Source organism: Salvelinus alpinus, chromosome 20, assembly GCF_045679555.1.
Source record: "Salvelinus alpinus chromosome 20, SLU_Salpinus.1, whole genome shotgun sequence".
Lineage (NCBI taxonomy): Eukaryota > Metazoa > Chordata > Actinopteri > Salmoniformes > Salmonidae > Salvelinus > Salvelinus alpinus.
In genome coordinates, this window is record NC_092105.1 from 43,293,922 (window position 1) to 43,319,975 (window position 26,054).

The 26,054-nt window shown below is 41.4% G+C and overlaps 1 protein-coding gene across 1 annotated transcript in view; it reads right to left on the reverse strand.

Moving 5' to 3' along the window:
* LOC139546922 (myosin light chain kinase, smooth muscle-like) overlaps positions 1-22,303 on the reverse strand; it is a 95,223-nt gene extending 72,920 nt beyond the window's left edge. The window contains exons 1-3 of the mRNA XM_071355879.1: positions 22,121-22,303; positions 6,927-7,060; positions 4,902-5,055 (exon numbers count right to left, since the gene is read on the reverse strand). Of these exons, the coding sequence (XP_071211980.1) occupies positions 4,902-5,051 (150 nt within the window). The 5' untranslated portion in view covers positions 5,052-5,055; positions 6,927-7,060; positions 22,121-22,303. The remainder of the gene's footprint in view (positions 1-4,901; positions 5,056-6,926; positions 7,061-22,120) is intronic.
* Positions 22,304-26,054: the final 3,751 nt, after the last annotated feature.

Here is a 26,054-nt window from a genome sequence, read left to right on the forward strand (position 1 = left end):
ATACTCAAACCATGACATCACTGCTATGGCCTTCAGCCTGGTCCTAGTGTTGTTGTAGAAGCAAGGCTAACTCAAGGCAAGCAGCTATTTTGGCCACTGTTAACCTGGACTCGGTGGACGTGTGGTGCTCTGTGGTGTTAAGCATCTGTGACCACAGCTAAATGGATTCTGACAGAGCGTCTGAGGTACAGTGGCTGGACATAAAGCCAGTCCAGTTCTCCTCTCCAACTCACTCAGCAGTCCCAGGCTTTCAGCTTCATACTCCTGCAGCTTCCCTGGCTCCAGCCCTGGCTCCAGACAGCAGTGGCAGGTTCTGCAGCAGCATTTATCATTTCAATTTCCTCTGCCTTACCCGCTGTGTTTTAGAAGCAGACCACAAGGGTTTGCGGGCAGTGAGAGTAATCAGAGCACCATGAGACATTCGAGAGGCAAAATCTACGGAATGTGGAAGCTCATTGACGGCTACACATACACAAAGATGGTCAATTTGAGAACCCGGACAAAGTTGACGATAGGGGAGATTTTTACAGTCCCATTGCATCTTAGCTAAGAGCACTAGCTGGTTTCAGAACAACCTTAAAAAAATAAATAATTAAAACATAGTTTGGATTAGGGCTGACCCCATTTAGTCGACAGGTCGATTGTTTGGTCGATAGGATGTTGGTCGACCAAGATTTTTTTTGTCGAGTAGTGGCAAATATACAGTAGCCTGAGAGTATGAGATACATATTATGTACAGTGCCAGCCAAAGGTTTGGACACACCTACTAATTTTCTTTATTTTTAATATTTTCTACATTGTAGAATAATAGTGAAGAGATCAAAACTATAAAATAACACATATGGAAGTAATGTAGTGACGAAAAAAAAGTGTTAAACAAATCTGAATATATTTTATATTTGAGATTCTTTAAAGTAGCCACCCTTTGCCTTGAAGACAGCTTTGCACACTCTTGGAATTCTCTCAAACAGCTTCATGCAGAGCGCACAACCTAGGCTACAGTTGTGAGAAAAACGTTTTGGTTTATTTCATTTCATTTACGAGGTGTCAAGTTATTCATTGTCTTGTTTGGAGCGCTCATGAGTAAGGACACAAACTTGATTACCCATAGAAATAGGCCTAGGCTACCAGGCCTGCGCGTTACACTAAGGTAACCTGCCTAAATGACTACCGATCTGTAGCACTCACGTCTGCAGCCATGAAGTGCTTTGAAAAGGCTGGTCATCAACACCATCATCCCAGAAACCCTAGACCCACTCCAATTTGCATACCGCCCCAACAGATCATGCAATCTCTATTGCACTCCACACTGCCCTTTCACACCTGGACAAAAGGAACACCTGTGAGAATGCTGTTCATTGACTACAGCTCAGCGTTCAACACCATAGTGCCCCCAAAGCTCTAATCACTAAACTAAGGACCCTGGGACTAAACACCTCCCTCTGCAACTGGATCCTGGACTTCCTGACGGGCTGCCCCAGGTGGTAAGGGTAGGTAACAACACATCTGCCACGCTGATCCTCAACACGTGGGCCCCTCAGGGGTGCGTGCTCAGTCCCCTCCTGTACTCCCTGTTCACTCATGACCGCACGGCCAGGCACAACTCCAACACCATCATTAAGTTTGCCGTTGACGCAACAGCGGTAGGCCTGATCACCGACAACGATGAGACAGCCTATAGGGAGGTGGTCAGAGACCTCAACGTGATCAAGACAAAGGAGCTGATTGTGGACTACAGGAAAAGGAGGACCGAGCACGCCCCCATTCTCATTGATGGGGCTGCAGTGGAGCAGGTTGAGAACTTCAAGTGCCTTGGCGTCCACATCACCAACTATCATGGCCCAGTACATCACTGAGGCCAAGCTTTCTGCCATCCAGAACCTCTATACCAGGCGGTGTCCAAGGAAGTCACTAAAAATTGTCAAAGACTCCAGCCACCCTAGTCATACTGTTCTCTCTGCCTCCCGCATTGCAAGCGGTACCGGAGCGCCAAGTCTAGGTCCAAGAGGCTTCTAAACAGCTTCTACCCCCAAGCCATAAGACTCCTGAACAATTCCTTCAAATGGCTACCCAGACTATTTGCATTGTCCCCCCATCTTCTACACTGCTGCTACTCTGTTATTATCTATGCATAGTCACTTTAACTCAACCTACATGTACATATTACCTCGACACCGGTACCCCCTGTATAAAGCCTCGCTATTGTTATTTTACTGCTGCTCTTTAATTATTTGTTACTTTCATCTCTTACTTTTTTAAAGATATTTTCTTAAAACTGCAGTTGATTAAGGGCTTGTAAGTAAGCATTTCACTGTTAGGTCCACACCTGTTGTATTCGGTGCATGTGACAAATAAAATTTGATAAATGTGCCCATTGGGGATCTAATACTATTTCTGATTGTTTTAGCTTCTCAAAGTCATTTTTTCTTCACCTCATACAGCAAGTAAACAAAAGTTTTTACATCAATTGAGGATGAGAATAGTTCCTCAACACAGCCTGATTACTACTTATAGCCTACAGCTGTGTCGATCTGTCAGGAGGTCACTGGCGCAGGAAACTGAGGGCCCAGAATATTTTATACAATGTTGCTATGCTAGCAAGTTAATAATTGATACAATGTTTCAAGTTCTTTGCAGACAGGCCATGTCTAGCCAATGTGATTTTAAGGGATATTTATTTTTATCCGGATATTTTCTTACCTGCGGGCTGCTATGTTTTTATTAGAAGTTCATTTTACATTTAGATATAATTTTGATTAATCATTTGACATTGATTCTGAAATATGAAGACTTTATTAGAAATTATATTAAACTGTTCCATGAAAATGTGCTTATGAAAATCATAACTGGCCCGCAGATCAGTAGCAATGGTACGAGAACTTGGTACTCCAAATGGAAAAGGTTGCAGACCGCTGGTGTAGCCTATTACAGGCAACTTCAGGAGCTTAATAGCATAATCTGCATAGGCCAGCAGCAGAGGGCAGCGAAAAAAAAACAGTCAGAACAGGTTTTTTTTCTTCTTGTTAGACTATATTGATCTCTGGCTCACTCTTTAGTAATTTGTGTGTCTTCATTTTTTATTTCAGTGCTTAAAGCATCAGACAAGATCAGTAGCTTACATAAAGTTGATTTTATTCAATCAAAGGGTGTGTCTATATATGTAAAACTGCATGTTTAAACATTTTGACCAAACGATTGGTCGAAAGAACAGACGACTCTCGATCGACTACGATTATATCTTTTTTATTAGGGACAGCCCTAGTTTGGATCTTGGATGCTGATTGGTCAATATGCATTATAGTTATGGACAATATTACTCTGCACATGCCTGATAACAGTTCCATCTGAATTATCACATCTCTCCTTTAAGACTTTACTGTTTCATTTCATTCACCGGATGCAATTCAAATTCATAACATGGGTCCTAGAAACTACTTCAATGCTTCACATCAGACTCAAAATCAGAGACAGAGAAGCCAAATGAAAACCAGCTGGATGGGTAGAGTGGAGGTGAACACAAACTGACAGGAGCCTGCTTTCTGTAACAATACAGTCTTGTTAATCACATATCCTTTTCAATCTAAAAGAGAGATCCCACTCAATGCATTGCCATAACACTGCCTTCATGTCGTAAAAGCAATAGTCCACACAAAATGCAAAATGTTATAAAACGTTAGCATCTGGAGACAGTGGCCAGATAAACAAAACCAAAGCCTGATTACATGGTAAGGAAACCAACATGTTATTTTGTAATTTGGGTGAACTATCCCTTTAACATGGAAAGCAGTGGGGAGACATGACAAAAACTGAGACTGGGGCATCTGAAGAGAAGAGGCGACCCTCTGGGAGGGGTGTCAAAACATAACAAGGGGACATTGAGCGTTTCCAAACATGGAGCAAGGCCACTGGAGAGTTGGTGTAGCTTGAGTGCGATGTGCAGTGGACGGTGTAAATCATGCATTTATGGGGATAACAAATACATAGACAACAAACCCACACTCTCGAGGTATAGACATGAAAATAATAAAGTATTCTTTATAAATGCATTGTGTGGTCCTGTGTGGCTCAGCAGGTAGAGTATGGGTTCGATTCTCACTGGGGCCAACCATACAAACATGTAGGCACTCACGACTAAGTAACTTTAGGCCTGCTGAATGGCATACATTATCTCTCTCTTCTTGGCTAGCATTTCACCCATTATAGATCTTTAATCTACCTACGGAACTTCCACCCAATTTTTTAAAGTACCCTTTTAAAAGTATAGCCTACGACTTATCGGTTTGGAAACTTTATAAACACTTTGGGGCAGAGATTTCTTCCTTTCATAGGATAACTATGAACCATGCAAGAATCAGATGGAAAATGTGGAAATGGGAAATTCAAGCAGTCTTCTCCAAAAGGACCATTGGGATAAATCAAGAGTGTCTAAATGACTAAAATATCACGTAAATGTAATGACCTGACAGTACCGTCTGTCAACCTCAGTTACATGTTCGGAAAAGCATTCTCAGACTCTAATTTTTTTGTACAAAGCCTGCTTGCTCTTCCATGGCCACATTGAGTCAGCTGATAACCGGAGACTGATGCCCAAACCCAAATCAACACCTAAACCCAGGTGATGCCCAGAGAGGGATGCCAAGGAGTGCTCAGTGAACAGCACAGTAAGGAGTCTTGGCACAGCCTCTGTCTGCTAACAGGAGGTGGGGCTCAACATCAGGCCTTGACCCAAGAGCAACAAGTTCGCTTCAGCACCTCCACTCCTAACACAATGAAAAGTATGCAACATGCAGAACTCACACATGCTGGGGCGGGTTGAGAAAAGAAACAGATATAACCAGTACAGCGTCAGGAGGAAAGAAAGGGATTTTGAGAGGGGGAAGTGGAGAGAGAGAGATCCATACCTTCCCATCCAGCCGCGCTGTCCCTCCCGGACTGACCCGGGCATTGCGGGGTGGGAGAGTGAAGGCTGGAGGATCCTGACTTGGGGAACCTCGGCCTTGTGTCAGGCTGGTCTTGGAGATCCGCGTTGTCACAAGCTGCACATCCCCCATATTTCTGTACAGGATATAATGACTTTTTGTAAACTGTTTTGATAATGCACTTCATTTTTATAGGATGCGTCCCAAATGGCACCCTATTCCCTATTTGAAGTGATTCCTGTCTCTGTATACACCATCAACCATCTCGTTTCTTGCCAAATCCGTATCGACCATAATAACGATAGATTTAAAAAAAAAAGTGTCATCCATTGATTCACAGTCATTACTTTAGCAGTTTTGAGCTTGTTATTCTTAGACGCCCTTGCTTAGCTTTGGCAAGCCGTAACTTAGCTGTAGAAGTAGTTAAGGAAATATTAGAAAATAACTTCAACTTCCCTTTCCTGACGTTTTGGGGGAAATACCTCCCATGTTTATTTTTTGCAGAAGTGTTCACAGAAGTGGTATTCTCAGACACCTTTTCAGCCTCCACCATATAATCAACAGTCAAATAAGCGACAAAGCAAAATAAGTAACAAAAACGCTCCCTGTAGGCTACAACCACAATATTTGACTACTCAAAGTTCACTGGATCACAGTACGTGCGCTCTCTCGCTCTAGCTGGCCAACACTCATCCCTGTGAATCTCATCTAATCTAATACATTAGAATAGCTAAATAAGCATAACACCCACATACTGTACATACAAACATACGGTCAGTCGGAAATATGCCCTGGTCATTGTGTATCCCATCTGTGGGATGTGTTATAATCAGCACTGTCTCAGTAGAGGAGTTGGGACCACCAAGGAGGGACAAGTAGAAGTGATTTAATCGTGGCTGTTTTGAGAGGTTTGATGTCTGATTCTGGTATAAACACGGGGCCCTCAGACTGCAGACTGCAAGCCATATGAAGCTGCAGCCGGAGACGCAGCTGGAGCCCCCTGAGAATGAATGTGAGAGGAGAAAAGGGTAGAAAAAGCGAAAGGATTTGAGAATTCATGACTAAATGTTCCATTGTGAAAATGGAAAAAAAAGCCACTGCGGTTTAACAGCAGTGGCTGTAATGTGTAAAAAACAACACATTTGAGTTTAGCCTTTATTTTAATACAATTCATTTCCCACCTCTACACAATGCCACCCAACATCACATGGGATTAATAACGTCAAAACAGCTGCTTAATATGTGGCGTGTCGTCAAGCCCTCTTGCTCTTTCGGTGTTGTGAGACAGGTGCCAGTTCAGGGTCACTGAGGGGCTCTGCAGAGTGATTTTGGTTGGGGCCCTGGGCAAAAATAGTGTACTGTAGACAATAGGGAGCCATTGGGTTATTACCTCACAGAGACCAGTAATAGTATGACACATTCAGAACAGTTCGGCTATGAGATTGACATGCTCTGCCCCGAAACAAAAGCCTCACAGCCATTAAGGACGAAGATGAAGGATTTAGCTTGAGCTCAGAGCACAACTGTTAGTCACATTACATATGAAATGATCTAACAAAAAGAAGCATGGTGGGCCCCAAAGTGAATGCAGTCTACCGGCAACATTTACTAATGCATTATAACCTATTCACTTGTATCTGGAACTCATTCAAGTCTTCAAAGTCAAGTCTCACAGTTGATCAGATCATGTTGCGATACCATGTCGGCAACGTAAGGATTCGAATAGATTCTTTGCTCAGCAGTGACCCATGTGATGACACTGCATGATATTTGCCCTGCACGTTAGCTTATGTCATGATGACGTCCCCATATGCCGTGTTGCATTCTCACTTTCAAGTCAACACTATAAAACAGTTAATAAAACATTCGACAATTAAGAAAGCTTGCGCAACAGAAAGAGAGAAGGGATCCAATTTGTAAGTCGCTCTGGATAAGAGCGTCTGCTAAATGACTTAAATGTAAATGTAAATGTAAGGGAAACAATCAGAGAGAAGCCGACCGACTCACTGTATTCCCGTGTTGGGCTGGCTTCGCAGTAGGAGGGGCAGTGGTGGATCAAGGCCTGCTTCTGTTTAGTGTTCAGGAAGCCTGATGCTTGCTAGTTGGCTGCCCTGGGGCTGGGTTTGTGTGCGTCCCAACTCCTATTTTCATGGAGAAAATGTGTATATAAAAAGGTAGGAACACATTAAGGTACAGTAGAGCTGTTAGGACAAACAGAGCTGCACATCTTTACATGGACTAAGAGATTGATTGGTTGATTTGCTGATTGGTTTATTGATTGAATTTAAAACACAATGAAGTCAAAAGAAGGCTGATTTCCATTGTGGTTCTTTAGGGTCCACACTATGTTACTTTATAGCCCATCTTTGTTCAACTAACACGACATCATATTAAACACGTATATCAGGGAAGAACACATGGTCTTGATTAAAAGTGAGTGTGTTTTATTCATTAGCTTCTGTTCAGTTCCCAATCAAAAGGAAAATGAGGACAAACTGATGGAGACAAAATTAGAGAACATAACCTCAGGTGGAATCTAAACATGTGCTTGGTGAGGACTTAAACATGAAAACAGTGGTGTTGCTTGTGTTGACTTCCCAGCAGCCACGGGCTTTAACATAAAATGCTCTCTGTCTGAGAAAACACTTCATTGACAGAATGTGCAAGGCCTATAATAACCACAAGCGTGGAAGTCCATTTGCTGTATAAACCATCAAAACATTCTATGCACACACATTTGGACAAAAAGGTTGGGCACAGACAATTCAATGTCTATTACATGTTGGTTCAACGTAATATCATTGAAATGACGTGGAAACAACGTTGATTCAACCAGTGTGTAACTATAGAACTGTTGTGTTTCTGAATGCATTAATATTCTGTCTACATCCCAAATGGCACCCTACTCCCTACATAGTGCACTACTTTTGACCTGCGCCCTATTGGCTCTGGTCAGAAGTAGTGCACTATATATGGAATATGGGGGCATTTGGGACATACCCTCTGTAATCCATTACCAGGATGCCATGTTGCTTCCCAAATATTAAAAAATAACGGGTTACTATCAGCAAAGCCACAGCCAGGCCTGTGTTTCATTAATCATTTCTTAGAACAACAAGATAGGGATGTTGATCCTTTATCAGTTGACACATTGCAGAATGTATATTCAGAGCTTCACAGTCTATTTGACCAATAATGTTTTGCATGGCCCCGAAACAAACATGAATCATAACTCACATTCGACATGGTCGATGTAAGGTTCCATACCCTTTCAAAGCCAATATCAATACAAATAAACATGGAATATAGTTTAGCAAGGCAAATGAAAATACTTGCGATAGCTGACAGAAGAAACACCACTAAAAAGGTGGCGCTGCTAGTGCTAACCCACAGGAATATTGGTTCTATCCACAGTACTCCAATACCAATGATCCTAACATCTAAGGGTTAAGTCACTGAGATGCATATCTGGAACACCTGGCTGGGAGAGATGTACTCTTTCTCTGACCGTTTGGGGCTCTCTTTTGCACCGGTGTTAGCAATAAGCAAACACCTCAGATGTTTACATGGCCATGGGGTCATTCACCTTCACCGGAGGCCATTAGGGTGTAGTGCTCAGTGATTAACTGAAATGTGGGTTATTTTTCGGTTTTTAAAACAACTAATAGATCGACATCGGTTCAGTTATTTGAATTTAAATTTTGTGCATTTTTTTTCTGTGAGTTGAATACACAGTTTCTCTAGAGATAAATAAGATCAAGCCCGAACTGTGCGATATAGTAAGGGAGTTGTAGCTTCCAACAGGCTAATATCCTAATAGTTTAGCGCAGAAAACATAATTAACTACAATGACCATAATCCATTGCACGCCTACTTGTCCGGTCTGTGTGGGGCAGACACGGAGGGAAAGAAGAGACAGAAGATGCGCGATCAAGAGGGATAGAGAGCAGTTCCTTCATGAGGTATCTCTACCTGAAAATACATGATCTAAGTGATGCCTTTTTACTTTCAAGAACTACCGAAATAGTGATTGTCAGACAGCAGCTCTAGAGATGAGAAACGAAATAATGAAGTATTTTCTATAGAAATTAAATAACAAAGTCACCCTATAAAACAAATGTATAAGGCACAACTGAAATATTTTATTCAAGTAAAGTGATGTAAATAAATGATTATTAAGTGATAAGCAGTAATAAACAGTCAGTACCATCATAGTACATTTATTAATCAAATCAAATTTGTTTTATTCTGTGTCGTTACAGAATTAATGTTAAAAATATTGAAACCGAAAAGCGTGATTCTTTTTAAATAATCTAAACGAAACTGAACCAACCTCAAAAAGCACTTATTGACACAAACCGGTGCGCCTGGCACCTACTACCATACCCTGTTCAAAGGTACTTCAGTATTTTGTCTTGCCTATGCATGGCACACATACACAATCCATGTCTCAAGGGTTAAAAATCCTTATTTAACCCGTCTCCTCCCCTTCATCTACATTGATTGAAGTGGATTTAACAAGTGACATCAATAAGGGATCGTAGCTTTCACCTGGTCAGTCTACGTCATGGAAAGAGCAGGTGTTCCTAATGTTTTGTACACTTAGGAAATAAGGTGCCATTTCAGACACAACCTGTGGACTGATAAAACACCTGGAATCCCACAGTTAAAGTTACTGTATTTGGCCACTATCAACAAATAGCCGTCTAAAAATGACTGTACCTCAGTCAAATAACCAGTAAATAAAAATGTTGGGACCTGTTAATGAAACCAACTAGCAGTTAAAGAGATATTATTTTAATAGACAAGATTGGCTGGGGATCACTTTATGTGTTGCACAGTGTTTATGTCAGCCCACGCAGTGAAGTGCTTATCACATTGAACATTCAACTGCGCAACAGAACATGGGGGAACTCAAGGTCAGACCCATAGAGCAAATGTAACAATATCAGAAGCAACACGTAAGTGTGTCGGGAATGGGACATTTCTGCTATAAATACACACTGTACTCAGCAACTACCATAAGTGGACAATTGACACAGCCCATGACTCACCAGGATGATATAAACAGCGGCCTGCAGTCAAATATACTGAACAAAAATATAAATGCAACATTTTAAAAGATTTTACTGAGTTACAGTTTATAAGGAAATCAGTCAATTGAAATAAATTCATTAGGCCCTAATCTATGGATTTCACATGACTGGGAATACAGATATGCATCTGTTGGTCACAGATACCTTCAAAAAAAGGTAGGTGCGTGGATCAGAAAACCTGTCAGTACCTGGTGTGACCACCGTTTGCCTCGGCAAACCACTCACCCACACGATGCCATACATTTGCTCTGCGGTTGTGAGACCGGTTGGACGTACTGCCAAATTCCCTAAGATGACGTTGGAGGCGGCTAATGGTAGAGATATTAACATTCAATTCCCTGGCAACAGCTCTGGTGGACATTCCTGCAGTCAGCATGTCAATTGCACGCTCCCTCAAAACTTGAGACATCTGTGACATTGTGTTGTGTGACAAAACTGCACATTGAGTGGCCTTTTGTCACCAGCACAAGGTGCACTTGTGTAATGATCATGCTGTTTAATCAGCTTCTTGATATACCACACCTGTCAGGTGGATGGATTATTTTGGCAAAGGAGAAATGCTCAGTAACAGGGACGCACAACATTTGAGAGAAATAACCTTTTGTGCATTTGGAACATTTCTGGAAACTTTTATTTCAGCTCATGAAACATAGAACCAACACTTCACATGTTGCGTTTATATTTTTGTTAAGTGTACAAAGGACACAATGAAAGGAGAATGATTGGGTGAAACTGGATGATGTGTATACACACTGTCTAATCTTATCAACAGTAGAATCACACTTGTTGGGGCTTTTGGAAAACGTGACACACGTGATAGCTGGGAAGACATAAGTGATAGATAACGGGTCCATGGTGTACAGAGACAATGCTACTGTTTGGCAATAGCAGCAGGAAGCTCAGAGTCACTGACAGGACTGTGACAAGGCTAGTAACAACCCTGTAACCTTCCTCACACTGTACATCCCAAATGGCACCCTATTCCCTATGTAGTGCACTACCTTTGACCAGGGCCCATAGGGCACTGGTCAAAAGAAGGGCACTATATAGGGAATAAGGTGCCATTTGGGGGACACACCGATACCAGCTCAGTTGGTACAGCATTGCGGTGCTCAGTTGATAGAGCATGGCGCTCGCAACGCCAGGGTTGTGGGTTTGATTCTAGATAAGAGCGTCTGCGAAATGACTTAAATGTAAATCGCTTAACCACACAATGATGCTGGGGTGCTGTTGTCAGTTTTGTATAGCTATAGGCCTAACCAATGCCCCATAACAGTTCCATTTGTCAAATGTGACTGTAGTTGAGACATGTCATATCAAACTATAATAATGAACTTATTACTAGGTTTGCAAAATTCCAGTAACTTTCCAAAATTGGACGATACAGGATTTCTTGCTTATTCCCTCCTGATTTCCGGAATCTTCCAACTGGGATTTCTGGAAAAACTGCGAATGTACCGGAATTTGCAACCCTAGTTATGACATATTCCACCATAGAACATCAGTTGAACAGTTCAAAAGTGTCCTTCTCTAGCTACATTACATGAGCTTCTGCTGCAACACTAGTCAGCTCCATTTGTCCCCTTGTAGTCAATATCTGGACAGGGGAAAGCGCTGACTTAAGACTTCTGCTCCTATTCAAGGCCGTCTTTAGATTCTGGGTGCCATCAAAGTAGCCGACTGCCAGAGCACAGCTAGTGAGAGAGGATTACTACTACAGTGTTATTAACTGGACTTACAGTTCAAATTACCTGCATTTCATTACTTACGGCACTGCTCATGTCCAACTGATTATGGAATAAGCTCATGAACACATTTTTGGTGCAACTTCCGGCATGTGTTTACAGTGAACACTGAGGCTGTAACCTTATAGTTTTAGACAGTAGCCAAGCGGCTATTTGATCATAATGTAGGCCTACCAACAAAACCAGTGGAGCAAATCCCATAACATTTCACATGGAAATAGCTTTTGATTTCTATGATATAGCCTACAGTAGCCTGTGTGGTGTTCAATACAGGCCTACATTGCATTAAACTTTTAAAAACTTTTTTATATTATGAATGGCTTGACAAATTTATATTTTTTTACTTGGTCTGCAACACCATGGGCCAAATAGTTGACTGTAAATGTCATTGTATTGTGTTGTATGAGGCAAGAAACCACTTTACAAAATACAATTTACTATTATTGCCATACAGAGAATTAGACAATCTATGCTGCCCTTCTGCCTATTGGCTTATCTGCATATTCACGCCTCTTAAAATACAACAACGCCCCTTTAAGACATACTGTAAGCATTTTACCTGACTGGCTTTTCAAATACACCGTGAAATGTAGCCTACACGGTTGTGTGCTTTTGTAGGAAGCAGTAACTCCCCATTGCTGACCTATACTTATCTATAACTGGGCTAATAACTCGCTAAATAGCAAAGAAAATCAACACGTGGACATGTTCGGCTCTGCACTCTGATCTGAACAGATCTGAAAAGCGCATTCACTTGCGGGTGATTGAAAGACTGCTCATGGGCTACCCTGCCAATGAAATTCTACTCCGTTGCGCTCTGGCTCTGCCTACAACAAAATCACAGACTCAGTCTTGCAACGTTATATTTATTTTGGTTTGTTCAATTGAAAAAGGGGTTGAAATCATGTTCATTCGATCACAGAAAAAAACGTTGATTTATATAGTGCCAACTAATGAGGCGAACACAGTGAAGTTCAATATCTTGCGTCTATGCGCCGCATGGCATTTCTTCTACGAGGCAGTCCTGGAGGAAGTAAGCAGTTTTGCGGGAACGTTCCCCTAACCCAAAGGCTAAATAAAGTACACCACATTATTTTTCTGTTCATCTACTGCAGTGTTTTTAGTTTCATTTGGAACTCAAAAAGGCACCTCAGGTTTAAACTTGCTATAGTTCGGTCTCTTTTTACATCCTGACAGAGTTGTGGATGGTTGTGGTTTACTGATTTATTTGGTGTAAACTACGACCTGTGAGTTCTGGTTAATAAACCGCTCAATTTGAAAACTGGATCCTCTGTTGTTGACATTCTTTTCTTTGTGATCTAGAGGTCATTACATTGGTGTCAGAAGTAAAAACAAAAATTAAGCTAGCTAGCTAGCTGACTACAGTGGTTTGATACGTGGATTAGCACGGTGGCTAGATACGAGGATTAGCCTAGTAGAGAGACTGAAAATGCTTTATGGTAGTCCAAGAGTGAAGGAAGAGTCAGCGGAGAAATACGGTGATGTAGGTGCATGTGCATGATTTGGTTTGGTTTATTCGGATCACCATTAACTATTTTCAATTTAGCAACTATTCTTCCTGGGGTCCGCAAAAAACACGACAAGTAACGTAAACTCACCCCATTCCGTACAAATGTGCACAACCGCAACATTCAAACGAGGCTGCAAAGAAAACTAATGGGACTGTAGCGACTGTGTTGACTTCAAAATCGGGGGTGTGAACTAGGTTTCTATTCATGCGTTGATCGACATGGTAATGGCTCTATAGTATTGGAGAAAAGTTGAAAAAAACGGACCCTCCGTTACATCGTGACGTGTCATGTCGTAACATACAGCACGCATAAAGCAACTATTTCTGTCTTACAATCTCTCTCCACCAGGTGTAGCACTTCTCTCATCGTTTAAAAACAAGAAATGGACAGTGACGGGGGTAAGGGGGGATACCTAGTCATTTTTTTGCGTCATCATTGCATGCGCTCATCATTCTCAAAGCCGCTGTTTACTTCTAAGATCACTTTAGCACCGCCCTAAAAACCCGATTCAAATTCGACACAAACCTTCAAATAGGTATGTAATGACACATTATATAAACTCTTTATAGTGTTTTATTTACATTTTAGAGGCGATAAGGTGATAAGTTGGACAGATCGAGTTAAAAAAAGCAATTTTCCCACACAACATCTCTCCTTCTCACTATCATGCATTAGTTTCACTTCCCCACCAGCCATTTTTTTTAAAGACCCGACGAGACTCATTGCCTGCTTGAATTATGCAGAAACTGGCAGCGTTTAGGTCATGTAATTGATAATGTTGGAAAGGGGAGACATTGTGCTTTACAATGGTTTTGACATTACAGTTGATCTGGAAGTATTACGTTTATGGGGCGCTAAAATAAGGGCAATTGTACAGACTAAGGCGATGTACGAGTTTACGTTAACAAAACACTGATAGACAAGGACACATTTTAAATACAACAATATACAAACAATACAACTAAAATATATATATAATATAAACAATACAACAATCAAAAAATGGTGTGTGTTAGTGTGCGCCATTCCATAAAAAACTTTTTTTTAAAGGGAATTTTGCTGTTTGCTTGAGTAAATTGGAGATGAAAGGGAATTACATGAGATCATGGCTCTGTATAATACTGTTACCCTGAATTTGTTTTGGACTTGGGGACTGTGAAGAGACCCCTGGTGGCATGTATGGGTATCTGAGCTGAATGTTATTTGACTATGCAAGCAATCTGACATTTTCAGTACAGTAACACTTCTCATAAAAACTAGAAGAGAAGCAGTTAATCTCTTGTCAACCCTCAACCAGGAAAGACTGGCATTCATGTAGTTGATGTTAGCTCTGTATGTGCAGAAAAGGGAAAGGCGTGCTGCTTTGCTTTGAGCCAGCTGCAGCTTTGCTAGGTCTTTCTTTGCTGCACTTGACCGTATTACCAGACAGGACCAGACTGAACAACTAGTACAGTTGATTTGTGTGTCAAAAACACATAACATGTTTTTATAAACAGACATACCCCTCCCCATTTTCACAACATCTTTGACTTCAACTTCAAATGGTCACAACCTTTATACACAACTCCAGTTGAGGTTTAGGTCAAGAGAATGTTTTGAACCAAATACAATGCTTTTGTTTTAGATTTATTTAAGACCAGTTTATTATTAATTAAATCACCCATTCTGATGAGTAACTCCTTATTTAGAATTTCAGTGAGCTCACTGGCTTTGGGTGTTGACTTGTAGAGTGTGTGAGGATCTGCATACATAGTCATTCTAGCTTTGTGTAAGACCAGTGGCAAATTATTTGTAAAAATAGAGAAGAGTAACAGCCCAAGGCAACTGCCCTGAGGGACACCGCACTGTACATATGATGTTAGAGAAGCTTCCATTAAAGAACACTCTCTGGGTTCTATAGGATAAATAACTGTCCAACCATGTGATGGCAGGTGATGTACAGCCATATCAACTGAGTGTCTTCAATAACAATTTATGATCAATAACATAAAAGGCTGCACTGAAATCCTCACAATACAGATCCAACTATCATCTTACAATCATGTTTGGAGGAAAAAGGGGGATGCTTGCAAGCCGAAGAACACCATCCCAACCGTGAAGCACGGGGGTGGCAGCATCATGTTGTGGGGGTACTTTGCTGCAGGAGGGACTGGTGCACGTCACAAAATAGATGGCATCACGAGGAAGGAAAATTATGTGGATATATTGAAGCAACATCTCAAGACATCAGTCAGGAAGTGAAAGCTTGGTCACAAATGCGTCTTCCAAATGGACAATGACCCCAAGCATACATCCAAAATTGTGGCAAAATGGCTTACGGACAACAAAGTCAAGGTATTAGAGTGGCCATCACAAAGCCCTGACCTCAAGCCTATAGAACATGTGTGGGCAGAACTGAAAAAGCGTGTGTGAGCAAGGAGGCCTACAAACCTGACTCAGTTACACCAGCTCTGTCAGGAGGAATGGGCCAAGATTCACCCAACTTATTGTGGGAAGCTTGTGGAAGGCAACCCAAAACGTCTGGCCCAAGTTAAACAATTTAAAGGCAATGTTACTAAATACGAATTGAGTGTATGTAAACTTTTGACCCACTGAGAATGTGATGAAAGAAATAAAATCTGAAATAATCATTCTCTCTACTATTATTCTGACATTTCACATTCTTAAAATAAAGTGGTGATCCTTACTGACCTAAAACAGGGAATCTTTACTTGGATTAAATGTCAGGAATTGTGAAAAACTGAGTTTAAATGTATTTGGCTAAGGTGTACGTAAACGTCCGTCTTCAACTGTATGTATGCATGTATGTATGTATATTTGTAATAATGACAATTACAACAATACTGAATGAACAATGAACACATTTTAACTTAATATAATACAAATAAAATCTATTTAATCTCAAATAAATAATGAAACATGCTCAATTTGGTTTAAATAATTCAAAAACAGTGTTGGAGAAGAAAGTAAAAGTGCAATATGTGCCATGTAAAAAATCTATCGTTGAAGTTCCTCGCTCAGAACACATGAAAGCTGGTGGTTCAATATTCCCAGTTAAGAAGTTTTAGGTTGTAGTTATAGGAATTATGACGCGTCAACTATTTCTCTCTATACCATTTGTATTTCATATACCTTTGACTATTGGATATTCTAATAGGCACTTTAGTATTGCCAGCCTAATCTCAAGGGGTTGATAGGCTTGAAGTCATAAAAAGCGCTGTGAGTCAAGCATTGCTAAGAGCTGCTGGCAAACGCAATAAAGTTTGAATGAATGCTTACGAGCCTGCTGATGCCTACCACCGCTCTGTCAGACTGCTCTATCAAATCATAGACTTAATTATAATAAACACAGAAATACGAGCCTTAGGTCATTAATATGGTCAAATCCGGAAACTATCATTTCGAAAACAAAACGTTTAGTCTAAGTGAAATACGGGACCGTTCCGTATTTATCGAACGGGTGGCAACCCTAAGTCTAAATATTGCTGTTACATTCCACAACACATCAATTTTATGTCATAATTATGTACAATTCTGGCAAATTAGTTCGCAACGAGCCAGGCGGCCCAAACTGTTGCATATACCCTGACTCTGCGTGCAATGAATGCAAGAGAAGTGACACAATTTCCCTAGTTAATATTGCCTGCTAACATTCATTTCTTTTAACTAAATATGCAGGTTTAAAAATATATACTTTGTGTATTGATTTTAAAAGAAAGCTATTGATGTTTATGGTTAGGTACATTCGTGCAACGATTGTGCTTTTTTCGCGAATGTGCTTTTGTTAAAACATCACCCGTTTTTGCGAAGTAGGCTGTGATTCGATAATAAATTAACAGGCAACGCAGGACAAAAATAAATTAATTATATGCAACGCAGGACAAGCTAGTTAACCTAGTAATATCATCAACCATGTGTAGTTAACTAGTGATTATGTTAAGATTAATTGTTTTTTTATAAGATAAGTTTAATGCTAGCTAGCAACTTACCTTGGCTCCTTGCTGCACTCGTGTAACAGGTGGTCACAGCCTGCCATGCAGTTTCCTCGTGGAACGCAATGTAATCGGTCATAATCGGCATCCAAAAATGTTGTGAAAACTTGAAAATCGTCCCTAGTTAACCGGCCATGCCGATTAATCGGTCGACCTCTACTTTGAATCATACGATTTTTCAATTCAGAGGGCTCTAACAGTTCTCGCCACTAATTTCTTAACATGCTTGTCAAAAATGGCATGAATCATTTTACAAGTACTTCCAGTGCTGCATCTGGATTCACTGCCTCATACACATCAGACCAACATACATTTTTCACATCTTCAACAAAAGAGTCCTGAGAAAACATTTTGTTTTCAGGCTCCCAAGTGGCACAGCGGTCTAAGGCACTGCATCTCAGTGCAAGAAGTGTCATTACAGTCCCTGGTTTGAATCCAGGCTGTATCGCATCCGGCCGTGATTGGGAGTCGCATAGGGCGGCGCACAATTGGCCCAGATTCATCCGGGTTTGGCCGTCATTGTAAATAAGAATTTGTTCTTAACTGACTTGCCTAGTTAAATAAAAGGTTAAGAAATATATTTCTTATAAATTACTTCAGGCCCGATCTTTGGCACTTTGGCTTTCCTTGTTATTGCCATAATGTGATGGTCACTACAGCCAATGGGAACTGATATTGCTTTGGAGCAAAGCTCTGCAGCATTAGTGAAGATATGATCAATACAAGTGGTTGTCACAGATCAAACACTATTGGTATGCCCTCTAGTTGACTGAGTGATAACCTGGGTCATATTACAGGCATTAGTCACAGTTAGAAGCTTCCTCTTGAGAGGACAGCTAGTTGCTAGAAAATAGACCTCTCTGTTTTCATCACACACACACTATCAAGCATTTCACAAACATTATATACACTGAACAAAAATAAACACAACATGTAAATTGTTAGTCCCATGTTTCATGAGCTGAAATAAAAGATCCCAGAAATGTTTCATACACACAACTTATTTCTCTCAAATGTTGTGTACAAATTTGTTTACAACCCTGTTAGTGAGCATTTCTCCTTTGTCAAGATAATCCATCCACCTGACAGGCATAGAATATCAAGAAGCTGATTAAACAGCATGATCATTACACAGGTGCACCTTGTGCTGGGGACAATAAAAGGCCACTCTAAAATGTGCAGTCTTGTCACACAACACAATGCCACAGATGTCTCAAGTTCTGAGGCAGTGTGCAATTGGCATGCTGACTGCAGGAATGTCCAACAGAATTGTTGCCACATAATTGAGTGTTAATTTCGCTACGATAAGCTGCCTCCAACGTTGTTTTAGAGAATTTGGCAGTTCATCCAACCGGCCTGACAAACGCAGGCCAAATATAACCACGCCAACCTAGAACCTCCACATCCGGCTTCTTCACCTGCGGGATTGTCTGAGGAGGGGGCGGGGGAGTGCTGAGGAGTATTTCTGTCTGTAATAAAGCCCTTTTGTGGGGTAAAACTCATTCCGATTGGCTGGGCCTCTGCCTAGTCATGTGAAATCCATAGCTTATGGCCTAATGAATTTATTTAAATTGACTGATTTCCTTCTATGAACTGTAACTCGGTAAAATCTTTGAAATTGTTGCACGTTGCGTTTATATTTTTGTTCAGTTTAGATACTGACTGTTAGCATTTGGTGGCCTATAGCAACACCCTAAAATAATAGGCTTTAGATGAGCCAGGTGAACCTGTAACCACAACACCCCTCAATAACACTTGCCATGAGATCATCTCTTAACATTACAGGGATATGGCACTGAATATATACAGCAACACCTCCCCTATAGGCATTCCTGTCTCTTCTGTAGATGTTATATCCTTGTATTGCTACTGCTGTAACATCAAAGGAATTATCTAAGTGAATCTCAGAAATGGCTAATATATTAAATGCTATCTGATGTTAGCAAGTTAATGATTTCATGAACCTTATTTCTAAGGCTACAAATATTAATATGGGCAATTTTAACCCTTTTCTGGGTAGCTTACCAGAGATAGAAATAATATGGAAAAGAACAAACAAAGCAAGAGAACAAAAAAAAAACATTTAGCAGTCCATCAACCAGTTGGTGTATGTAAGTGTGTGTGCATTGCAGGGTTGACACTACGAACCCACATGGACATCGAAGGATCTGGCTGAGGTGGTCGTGAGGGCATCGGGGCACAAAGCCTGCTTGCACAAACCATGCTCTGTCCTGTTCGTTGTTGCTTCGCCCGGAGGAGAGACGTGATTATAGGGCTTAGTTAGAACACTGAGGGCTACTGCGCTCCAAACGGAGTAATAGATGCAGGCAGCCTGGGGAGCCTCTACGGGTGGTAGCTAATGACTTTGAGAGCCTCACTTGCGGGCATACGCTCACATGCCCCCCCCCCCCTCCTCCTCCGTGCAGAGGAAGCTGGCACACGACCAGTTCATACAGGCGCTCTCTCCTACGGAGCTGCACACACAGACCCAGCTGGCTCATCCAGAGTCATTACAGAAAGCCTTGGAGATGGCTTTGGAGAGGGAGATTGTGTGGGCTGGGTCTTCAGTGGGGGCGTTTGGAGATACACCCACTTTGCGGGCTGTGGTGCAGAGTAGCCCAGAGCTGGGAAAGCCTCCATGAGTGACTGAAATGACTGAACTAATTTGTGCTGTATCGCGACAGACAGCACACGCCCTGGCCCCATGGTCTGCTGGGGGAGTGGCCAGCCAGGCCATTTGTTCAGGAATTGCCCAAAGTTCCCCAGAGCCCAGAGAAGCGGCTCGGGGTCCGCATAGACGGGGCGGACCCCTGTCTCTCTTTCCCAACCCCCACCATCGCCAGGGGGAGCCCCACAGCACAGACGGGGGAGCGAGGCTCCACTTCCCCCAGAAGCAGACAGCTGCAAGCGGATGGTGGGCCGAACCTGTGTTGGGGACTTTTGTCACATCCCAGTCAATGTGGAGGGAGTGCTCTGCTCTGCCCTGGTGGACACTGGATCCACAGTAACCATGGTGAGCCTGGGAATTGTAACAGGTTGGGCTCAGTTTGAGGCCACAACTGTGCAGCCCTGCACAGTTACAGGTGAGATGGCACCCATGAAAAGGAAGGGGATAATTACTTTGACAGTAGGGGTCAGGACAGTGCATCATCCTGTGTGGGATGGAAGGGAAGGAAGCTAGATCTAGACAGGTGCACACTGAGCTTCCAGGGAGTGCCTGCAGTCACCAACACAGGCGGCAGGTAGCCTAGTGGTTAGAGCTTTGTACTAACTGAAAGGTTGCAAGATCGAATCCCCGAGCTGACAAGGTAAAAATCTGTCGTTCTGCCCCTGAACAAGGCAGTTAACCTAGGCCGTCATTGAAAATAAGATTCTGCGCTTAACTGACTTGCCTAGTTAAATAAAATATAAATGTCACATTCATGCAGTCCAACGGCCCCCTTACTCAGGCAGTCAAAGAGACCCATGGCTGCCCTCACCCCACATCAGTGTGTGACTTTCCCCCAGCCCCCCGGTCACCTGCACATCATAGCTATGCCCCCGCCCCTACGGCTGTGTGTGACATTCCTCCAGCTCCAGTTGCTGTTTGAGTTCAAACTAAGCTTTTCTCTGAGTGAGTAGGTGTCAGACTCACCAGGTGCAGCATGAGATCGACAAAGGCGATGCTCTGGCCATAAAGATGCATCTCCGCCGTATCCCACTGGCACGCCAGGAGGCTGCAGACAAGGCGGTGTTGGAGATGCAGTGGGCTGACTTGATTGAGCCCTCAGACAGAGCTTCCTGGGCCTGACCTCATACTACAGGAGGTTTGTACGGGGCTTGTCCAGCGTCGACGCTTACCTAAACCAGTGGTTCCTAACCCATTTCATTTACTGTACCAGCAACTGAATTTTGACTGCCCGGAGTACCCAGGAAGTACCCCTTCATATGCATTTTACCAGTAGTCCTATGGTCTCATGAGTCTTCTCAAGTACCCCCTGTGGATAGGCCAAGTACCCCCATGGGTCCTATTGCCCCAGGTTGGGAACAACTGACCTAAACCACCTGCTGCCGAAGGATAAGGGGTTCACATGGACAGGCCATGTGATCCGTGTGAGAATAGCAGTTAAGAGCGTTGGCCCAGTAACCGAAAGGTCTCTGGTTCGAATCCCCGAACCGACTGTCAATGTGTCCTTGAGTAAAGGACTTAACACTAATTCCGCCTGTAAGCCGCTCTGGATAAGAGCATCTGCTAAATTAATAAAATGTAAATGTGTTTATAATCTATCGCGGTCATTACAATACATCTTCAAAGATGTATGCTATTGTACATCCTATAACTTGCATGATATTGTACAACAGCGATTCCATTCATAATGTAATGTAACGTAAAATATCATCCTGAATGAAGCGTCACATGTATATACAGAACAATACGAATTGCCCTGCGACCACGTTGAATTAAAATACACTACATGATTATCTATTTATCTACTGCATGATTATCTATTTATCTACTGCAGTGTTTACGTGCAATTTAGAACTCAAAGGCAATAAATGAAAGGCTCTCAAAAAAACATTAGCTTAAAAATATTGTGGTAAAGTATTAGGCTACTAATAATTCAGTAGAATAATGTAAATAGTAATTTCATACATTTAAATAAAAATACATTTTTTTTTAATTAAAAAGCGCTGAGAAATGGAAACGCATGCAATAATAAGAGAAACCTAAAGAAATAAACGAACTAGGCTATAATACAAGTTGTCATAATTAGTTCCTTTATTATAAACACAAGCCTAGGCAACACAGGTAGCCTAGGCTGTGACAAACATTTTCAATATTTCAGTTGGATTTACCTTAGCAGCACGTTGCAGAGTGCTACAAAGTAGTGTCCCCCCAATATGAAGCGCTGCTCCTTTGCTCAAACGTTTCACTCTGAAGAGAGAACCTTTTCCTAAAAGAATTCAGCGAGAAAATGAATCGCGCTTTCAAAGACAGGTAAGTCACTCACCCGTCGGACTGACCGTGGAGACTACTTTATTCAGATCTTGCGGTTTTCGTTTGCCAGTATCAAACTTTTTGGCGTCAGTTCTAAAATACGTTGCGAGACGTTTCATTGGTCGTGTGAGATGGGAAAGGGGAAGGTCTGGAAATGTGCAAATCTCTCCCCAAAATGTACTGTCTGGTCTGGGTCACAGCACTTGTAAACTGTAAATTATGTATGAACTACATGATGTATATTGCTCTCAGCTCAAGGGTGTTTTGAACCAATGGTTCATCAACTTCTTACACGTATTTGATGATTAGTACAATATTTTCAGCTGGTACATTCAAATAGATAACTTAAATACGCTTTTCAGTGCTTAGTTCACATAGCCAGCAATCAGAAAGCTATTATTCTGAAATGTTACCGTCTTTTAATCCTTTATAGATAGCTATTGATAACATCGATTGCCCATTTTATCAGGCTTACTTGGATCATTACCTGGACAGGTTGTGATTACTCAAAACAAAAAGGACAGGCAGGCTAGTGTTGATTCTCTGCATTTCTCACTGTACTCAAGCCACAAGAAGTTCAGACACCATAGTTGACTACTATCACCAATAACCACTAGCTTTAACTCCCGATTTTGAAAGCACAATTTAAAGTAGTTTTGTGCGATTGGGGAAAAAGTACCCAAGTTAAAGTGAAAGTCAACCAGTAAAATACTACTTGAGTAAAAGTCTAAAAGTATTTTCTTTTAAATATACTTTGGATTTTATAATTTTTTTATTTACTGATAGACAGGGGCACACTCCAACACTCAAGACATCAATTACAAACGAAGTATGTCTTAGGTCTCTCTTTATGTTGTGTTGTGTTGTCTCTCTTGTCATGATGTGCGTTTTGTCTTTTATATATATATTATTTTTTTTAAATCCCAGCCCCCATCCCCCAGGAGGCCTTTTGCCTTTTGGTAGGCCATCATTGTAAATAAGAATTTGTTCATAACTGACTTGCCTAGTTAAATAAAGGTTAAATAAATTTAAAAAAAGATCAGAGGCAATATGGGATGACCTGGGATGTTCTTGATAAGTGTGTGAATTAGACAATTTTCCTGTCCTGCTAACCATTCAAAATGTAACAAGTACTTTTGGGTGTCAAGGAAAATGTATGGGGTAAAAAGTACATTATTTTCTTTTCGGGAATGTAGTGAAGTAAAAGTTGTCAAAAATATAAATAATAAAGTAATGTACAGACACCCCAAAAACCTACTTAAGTAGTACTTTCAAGTATTTTTACTTAAGTACTTTACACCACTGACGAAATATTACCGTGAAAAATAAATGTTTTAGGAGCTGAGCAGTGGTAAGAGTTGAGGCAGACAGTTGTAACATGTGGAATGGTCATTTAGTCAGTATGGGTTTTAAGTTAGAGGCTGAATGGATACCTGCCACGTCTCCTGGCTGTTACAGCACCCGGTAAAATGCATTTCATGACTTGCAGCTGATTTCACAACCTGTCAACTGTCAGTGATGGCAGTGCTATATAGGAAACACAGAAACCAAAAAGAAGTCAGCGGACTGGATGTTGGAAAAACGGTCCATATGCTAGAAACAAACTACCAAGCGCTTGAGAGAAAGTGTCAATGGAACGTGTGATTCGATTACGATAACGATGAGATATGTTTCTTAGGTTCATGCAAAGGAAGACTTGAGATATTTAGCATGGTATTCTGTCAACAACTTGATCAAATAACACACACTGGAAGTCAAACTGCATACTTACCAAACCTCATTTAACTTTTTGAACAGATCATAACTCATTTTCCAATTGTGCATTGAGAGGTCAGCATCAGTGTTACATCATTGCTCTCTAGTGGATATTGTACTATGTCGTACTACTGCACTTCAGTTTATCAGTCCATCAGCAGATCAGTGTATTATCTGTAACTCAGTGTCCTTTCCTATCCTTTAATGAACTGTGTTGGTTAAGCAAAGGAGCAATAGGATTTGTACCTCTCTGGGCGGGCTAAGCAGTTCTCCTGAGTACTTATTGTGTCTCAGGTATTACAAAATGATAAACGTCTTAATAGGTGAACTATAACACACTTCACAAAACAATGATATACACTGTTATAATAAAGGTGTTCAGCTTCTATTAGGCAATCTCATATTACATGTAAAAATGTTGACACCCACCCCTACGCGTTCCAGAAAGAGGCAGGTCTTACAGTAGGCTACTTGGGAATCATGGGAATCAGATCAAGAGTAGCTAGCCCACCGGAAAGGTAAAAGTAAACATTCTCTGGGAGTGCTGCCTCAAACGAAACTCCAGACAAAACAGTCCTAGACTGTCTGAAACACAGAGGTATAGGAAGCCCCCCCCCCGGTCTTCCCTCCACATACAGTATCAACCCTGCTCTAGGGAAGGCCGTTTAAAATGGTTTTCAACACTGAGCGTTAGCAAAAAATAATCCCCCCCCCCCCCATTCACATTAGTTGTGTATCTTAAGTCATGTAGTGAAAAACATTGCTATGCTTTATTGGAGTGTTCTGGTGTTTTTCACACTCCACACTTCTCTTACTTCTCCACCTTCCGAGTGTATTCCACTGGCTTATTAACACCGACTACACCATTTGGATGGAAGGATGGAAAATGTCATTAGGATAAAATGCTATAAATGCAAATTTTATGGAATGCACTTGACCTTACCATGACACGTGTATAACTCTGGTCCAGGGCGTTAGTACGGCCGCTAACGCTGTTAAGGGGCTCAGAGTTAGCAGCCGCGCTAACACCCTGGACCAGAGATAGCTACTGTATAACCTTGTTGACCTTGACATTTAGAGAAGTCAATATGAGAGGGAGATGACCTCAGGCGCCCCTGATCTGCATATCTCCCGTAGTTAATGCAGTAATTATTTTCTTCCTGTCAGTTTGTGGCTGTATCTCTGTAATTGGCCAACCCACTCCACTGATTAAAGCAGTCAACCCGCTGTGTGGTTTCTAGGAATGTTTTATGGCCTGGTTTTGGCAACGCACTTTTCCAATTGGAGAGTGGTACTGCCATGTGGCAAGACATTCCGTTGTTTGAGGTGAGGTTTTTGGTTTGTAAACTGAAATGCGTAAGTTATTGAGACTTATATGTGTTTGGATATTTTTGGGGAGTTATTGCCATTGCCAAAGTCCAATTTGTTTAAGTTTGTGGACAGTGAGGCTGTTTCAAATGTTACAAAATCCATAACAATTGTTAATCCATACAGTATTACAATATAACCCAGGCCTTCTGGTGCATAGCACCATCTACTGGCTAAAGTTAGAAAGTGTACAACTGAATTATCCCCAGCTGTCTCATATGAATAGTTCACCCAATACATGCAACAACTCTCCCACAATATCCTGTGGTCAGTTTGCCAATCTCTTTCGAAATATTCATTTTTCCTACAGATTATTTTCCCTGTGTATTACAGATATGCAAAATCTATTTTACAAAGGACAATAACTTTTAGGGTGCATGCAGTGCCTGCCTTAGCCACATTTCCCCATAACCAGGGTTCAGTAATATACTGTATAGAACTTGCAATGAAGATGCTCAGTGCATATTAAGCAATCAATGTATTTATTAAGGTATTTTACTGTCTCTTGATTTTCATGGCTCTGTGATGTTTTTGATGTGCAGTACAGCTGCTCATCTCTTGAAAAGTTTGGTCAAACAATTTAAATCATGGGGGTAATGTCCACATAGACATGATCATTCTCCTAAGACAAGTCATAGGCTACGTCCCGCTTTATACCTGATTTAGGCT